Genomic DNA, 6,000 nt, shown 5'->3' with positions numbered 1-6,000 from the left:
AATATCTCTGTATAATAATGGTTTACCCAACCCGGAATGACCGACCTGGTACATTCCTCCACATTTAACAAAGTTTTCCGTTAGAAATTTCTTTTTTTACATTTTACCATCACCGAACAAATTTTACATCAACTCTTCAAAACTCAAGGGACCGATATCCAATAAAGAAAACCAAAAGGTCTAAACAGTAAGAGACACAAATCACAGTACAAACTTTCATTTAAACCCTTCAACTATATCAAAACATCACAACTCTCTCAACACTTAAGAACAGAGAATCGGCTTAAACCCATTCGACTCCAACCAACCACACCGATCAGCAATGGGTTCGACAACAGCCCCATGGAAACAACTTCTTCTCAACGCACTTCAGTCCAATTCCCACCTCAGACACTCTTCCTATTTCCAACTCGTACGTATTATTATTATAATTATTTCTAATTTACACATTTGATCACAAATAATAACAATGAATCCAAAATTTGGGGTTTTATAGGCAACAATTGGACCCAATGGCATGCCCGCTAATCGCACCGTTGTTTTCCGGTATTTTTTTTTACATAATTAACCCCTGTATTGTGTTAGTGTTGTACTCATTTTAAGGGTTTTTATCATTTTTGTTTTACAGGGGATTTCAAGATAATGCTAATAAAATACAAATTAATACAGACTGCAGAAGTCACAAGGTTGGTTTGTTTTTTTGGTTTTGAATTATTGATTATATATAGAAAAATTGGGTTTTGATTTTGGGAAATTTGTTGCAGATTGAGGATCTTAAGCATTGGCCATTTGCTGAAGTATGTTGATTTGTCATGAAGCTGTTTTTTTTTTTGGGTTAATATATTTTTTTTCACATGTGTGATTGGTTGGTTGTGATTTTTAGATTTGTTGGTATTTTACGGATTCGTGGGAGCAGTTTCGGATAAATGGTGCGGTTGATGTTATTGATGGATCAAACCCCGATTCCATGAAACTTCAGGTAGCCTCGACTCGTGTAGTGTTGTTAGTAGTTTTATGTTAGCGGTAGTTTACTGTTATCGTTATTAGTACTTTTTGTATGGTTGTTGCTTTGATTCTCGCTTACCTCATTTATGCTTTCTAAGTTACTATATCGTATGCGCCAAAAAAAATATTTGAACTGAAAGATTTGTCTGCATTACTCTGTATTACAACACTTAAAGACCAAGGATACGTGTGATATTGTGATCTATGATGCAGCAAAGAGAGAAAGCTTGGTTTGCTAGCTCACCAAAGTCCAGGCTCCAGTATCTCGGACCGAACCCTGGGCTTCCCTCTCTGGGTGACCAACCGGACCAGGGTCCAAGCTCATTGGACCCTTCGGCTGGTCCTGCTGCAGCTTTTTGCTTGCTGGTTCTTGATCCCGATCAGGTCAAACCAGTTCCTTTTTTTCTCCAATATTTATACTTGTATCTGCTATCTATAACTGTAGTAGTTTTCGTTGTTCACAGGTTGATTACTTGAATTTGAAGAGTAATGAGAGGATAAGCTTCTCGAAGAAGATTGCTAATGAAGAGACTTCTTGGAATTCAGAAAAAGTCAACCCATGATCGTTTCACGGTTAGTTGATCCGTTGTCTACTTTAAAAAAAAACATGGGTTTAAGTTTTATATAATCGGTGTTATCTTTTATCCGATTCTGTATCTGTTAAAACTTCCAACTTTATTTCACTGAAACATATGCTTTTACAGTCTACACACAATTAGAAATAAAATCATACTTAATGCACACTTGTTTAAAAAAAATCTTTTACTTGAGAAAAAATCACAACCGTCCAATTCTACACCAATACGATCCGAAACACCTAATTAACAACGTGGCATATCTGGTGGCGGGTTTGGAAGCGTTTCCGTAGGACCTTGCCCGTTCTTCACTATAAACGCAACCGACAATCCCCAATCAAAATGCAGCTCCAGGTGACAATGCATAATCCAAACCCCTAAAACATTATACCCATACATTAGTTATATGTTTAATACTTTAATGTTTATGAACTACTAAATGTACCTGGGTTATCGGCAATGAATCTGATTGCAGCCCATCCACCAACGGGCACGCCGATTGTGTTCATATAAGGTGGGTCCACCAAGTTAAAACTTGCGGTTTGCGGGTTGTAATTCCCACTACCATACCCAACGACATAGAAACTATACCCGTGAAGATGAATCGGGTGGTTTTCGGTTGTCACGGTCCCGGTGTCTTGCAATATGAGTTGAACACGACTCCCGTATTCAAGAACCTTGGTCCTAGTCCCATGCGTGGACCCCGTGTTATTCGGAGGCGAATTCGGTGCACCGTTAACAAAATCATAAAACTTAAGTGGAGTCCCCGGGAAATCCTCAGTGAAATGACCGTTAGTATGGTCGTAATACGCTTGTAGGATCGGAGTATCCGGTCTAATGAAACTATTGTTGTTCATCGAAGCCGCCATCACACCACCGTTAACACCTAGACAGTTCTGTTTCGGTGTTCTCGAACCACACTTGTTAACATTCATACCGACAGTAAAGAAAAGATTCGTGTCTATTTCTTTCGGGACATTACCCGTTTCAAGGCTTTTTAACCCGTCCATAACGGTTTTAACAGCGAGATTATCATTAAACCGAGGTAGCAAAGAAGCCGGTAAAACCACACTATTTTGTGTAGCACCTAGATATTGAAAGTATGCTATTGATGTTATGTTTTGAAATGCAACGTGTTGGGCCGACATGTACGGGCCCATAGCCATGGAGTATCGTCCTATCGGTTGATCAGCCGTGACTAGGACGTTTAGCGTTTGACCAGGTCCGAGCATGACTTGGTCGGTAGTGAACGGTTTTGTGTACTCCCCATCGGCTTCAACTATTGTTAGCTTGTGATTAGCAATCGAAAAGAAGCTTTCCATGTTTAAAAGCGCGCCGATTAGCCGTAACATGTAGGTTTTTCCTGGTAGAACATCAATCTTGTACACATCTGAAAAAGAAAATAATTAATTACATTTTTTTAGAATTGCTTCAGTAAAATGCCATTTTGAGTTTTGGCCAGTTTTACGGCTTTCGTCCTATGTTGTCAAAGACGCAAGGCGCAGGCGAGGCGCATCGGCCTCGCCCGGAGCCTAGGCGCAAGGCGCAAAAAAAGTGTGGGCTTTTTTAAGAAAAGCGCACATAGAGAAAAAAAATATAAAAAATACGTTATGCTTTGAAAATAAATAAGATTCCGCATATAAAATTAAAAGAACTATTATATATGCCATTTAAGATCATGTAGCTAATAGTCGGTTTCATTTTTTCAGTTTTCCTGCTTATCCACTGCGCCTCAGCACCGTTTTTGCGCCTAGGCGCGCGCCTTTTTGCGCCTCAGCAGCGTTTTTTCAAAAAAACCCATTTTTGCGCCTAGGCTACCACCAGGCACTATAGGTGCGTCTCGCTGCGCCCGGGCGCCTAGGCGCGCGCTTTTTGCGCTTTTGACAACATAGCTTTCATCCAAAGGTTTGTTTTTCCGCATATTGGTCCAATAGAGTTAAAATCTTGTCATTTTCATCCGGCTTGTTAACTCCATCCATTTTTCTTCGTTAAGTCAGGGGTATTTCTGTCTTTTTTGTTAACCTTAATGGCACTTCAGCATTTTCAGGGGTATTCGGTCTTTTTACTTAAAGTGAAAAAGACCGAATTGCCCTTTAAGTTAACAAAAAGACGAAAATACACCTGACTTAACGGAGAAAAATGGATGGAGTTAACGAGCCATATGAAAATGGCAAGATTTCAAACCTTTTGAACCCAGATGCGGAAAAACAAACGTTGGACGTAAGTCGCAAAACTGGCCAAACCCCTTAGGTTCGAAAATGGCATTTTACTCGCTCGGATTGCTTATAATTCCCGTTTGAGATATACTTACCGTTTGCCGAGCAGTTGTATTTAGGGCCTGGATGACCGTTGATGGTATAAGCGTCTGCTATAGGAGCGGCTGTACCGCTAGCCATAACAGTTTTTTCAAGCTGCACAAGATCTTGCTGCCAATACTCTCCTACAAGAATAGAACAAAAACTAATTATACTTTAATACTTTTTTATAAATCTTATAACATTTGCTTGAAATGGAAATTAACTGACCTAAGATTACAATATGCTCTTCATAAGGTTGTTTAAAAGGATAGGGAACGCCTTTTTTCGGGTAGACGATAAGTGCACCATAAACAGTAGCTCTAAGCCATGAAAAATGGGCATGCCAGAATAGTGTCCCTTTTTGTCCCGCTAAAGTAAAATTGTACGTGAAACTTTGACCGGGTTGAACCGGGCACTGAGTAATGTAAGAAGGACCGTCTGACCAGCATGACAATATCTGTCTAACACCATGCCTAATAATTTTATAAAAATACATTCGTTAGAAAAACAATAACTGATGCGACATAAAAACACAAAAAAAATATACACTATACCAGTGAATTGTGGCGTTGTAGGGTGACTCGTTGGTGAGTTTAACGATGACTCGGTCATCTTCTTGGGCGTAAACAACTGGTCCGGGATATTTCTGGTTAATGGTTACGATGTTTCTGGTGTTACAAAGCTTGTTGACTTCAAGAAGCTGGACCTTAAAGTCGTAGAACCTGGTTGAACCAGCCTTTGGCGATTGTGCCATGACATGCAACCAGTTATGAGAATAAAGATATAGTAAGCTTAATAGAGCATACTTGAATGTAGTTACCAATTTGACCATTTTACTTGCACTTTTTTCTTTGGGGTGTTAGATTTTTGTGTAAAGAGGGAAGTGACAACATAATAGCATGGAGGGGAGGGTTTTTAAATGCAGAAATAATCCCATTTTTATGTAAAAAATTGAAATATTTTTATTAGTTATAGTTGTGATGATGCTTTATGTTTGTCAGCTTTCATGATTTTCCTTGCATAGAATTTGTAATAATAAGTTGTTGGAAGCTGTTTACTTCTATCAAAATCAACTTTATTTGACTCAACATTGTAACATATATGTGTGAGAGATATATTGTAAGAGTGTCGTTAAAGAACTACGAGAACTATATAAACAATTGTAGTTATTGCTTTAGTGATACATAACCGGTTATGGAACCATATAATCACCTCTTGTTCTCTCTTGACCAGCATTATGCACAAGTGATACATAAGGCGGTTAGGCTGCGGGGAGTGGGGGGCTTTGGTTTAGGGCGTTGATCGACAGGTGGCAGCTGTGGGGTCACATGGTATGGTGCGGCGTGGCAGGGCTGCCGGCTGGGTGTGGGTTGGCGTGGCCAGCCATGTGTCATTTGTTAGGTTTTTTTTTAAACTATTTAAAATTTCTTTTAACTAAAACAGAATACTAAATATAATTTTTAAAAAACTCCAAATAAAATTAAGAAAACTACATAAAATAAAAAAAAAGCTACATAAAATAAAAAAAAGATTAAATACTTGAAGGTTAGCCCATATCATATTTCTGCAAGATTTCTTGTTTCATTTTCAACGTCAATTCCAATTCTGAGCGGCCGCTAGTGCTTTCTCCTCATCCGTTTTTAAATGTGACTTCTTTTTTTGGCCGGTTTGGATGACAGACCACCAACGTCTTGCGGTTGTGTTTCAGGTACGGAATCGGGTTGGGAAAGGTTAACGACGAGAATAGATGATTCGTCGTATGGAAAGTTCGTGTAAACACGGTTTCCTATATACGACGCGATTCCCGCTAAGTCGGGAACCGGTGAGTAGATTAAAGGGCCGCGGTTTGCTGGTTGACGGTTTTGTGGCGGGCTAGGGTTCGGGATTTCTTGGTATCTAAAGGGGTTGCTCTGGTCGTATCCACGGTTATAAGGATGCATTGTAGAGGATACGGGTTAAATTTATAAAAATATAGAGATAGAAGAAGTAGAAATGTAGAGAAGTGGTAAAAAATTGTAAAAAAGGGGTAGTATTTATAGGGTATAAAAAAGATTTTTTTTAATTAACTAGCCGTTTGGCTAACAGCTACCCTCAACGATCGGATTTCCACAGCCAATCCCAGC

At 39.2% G+C, this 6,000-nt stretch overlaps 2 protein-coding genes across 3 annotated transcripts; one reads left to right on the top strand and one right to left on the bottom strand.

Moving 5' to 3' along the window:
- The first annotated feature begins 248 nt into the window (after nt 1–248).
- On the top strand, nt 249–4,385 carry LOC110918150 (pyridoxine/pyridoxamine 5'-phosphate oxidase 2). Of its 2 annotated transcripts, XM_022162511.2 has the most exons (8): nt 252–412; nt 497–546; nt 629–686; nt 765–797; nt 884–979; nt 1,219–1,389; nt 1,470–1,578; nt 3,906–4,385. In XM_022162511.2, exons 1-7 carry the CDS (start codon nt 323–325, stop codon nt 1,566–1,568), a joined length of 597 nt encoding a protein of 198 aa, XP_022018203.1. In that variant the 5' UTR covers nt 252–322; the 3' UTR covers nt 1,569–1,578; nt 3,906–4,385. The 2 variants fall into 2 exon arrangements, with proteins under 2 accessions (XP_022018202.1, XP_022018203.1); XM_022162510.2 differs by lacking the exon at nt 3,906–4,385 and having other exon boundaries at nt 249–412; nt 1,470–1,746.
- LOC110918149 (laccase-6) lies at nt 1,664–4,843 on the bottom strand. Its single transcript, XM_022162509.2, has 5 exons — nt 4,432–4,843; nt 4,106–4,350; nt 3,892–4,020; nt 2,026–2,970; nt 1,664–1,957 (listed from the first exon to the last, which is right to left on the bottom strand). The coding sequence occupies exons 1-5, from the start codon at nt 4,707–4,709 to the stop codon at nt 1,827–1,829; spliced, it is 1,728 nt and encodes a 575-aa protein (XP_022018201.1). The 5' UTR covers nt 4,710–4,843; the 3' UTR covers nt 1,664–1,826.
- Between the last annotated feature and the right edge of the window lie 1,157 nt (nt 4,844–6,000).

Source organism: Helianthus annuus, chromosome 16 (assembly GCF_002127325.2).
Source record: "Helianthus annuus cultivar XRQ/B chromosome 16, HanXRQr2.0-SUNRISE, whole genome shotgun sequence".
In the NCBI taxonomy this organism is placed as follows: Eukaryota; Viridiplantae; Streptophyta; class Magnoliopsida; order Asterales; family Asteraceae; genus Helianthus; species Helianthus annuus.
Note: the sequence above shows the minus strand (reverse complement) of the source record. Positions and strands in the feature narration are given on the sequence as shown.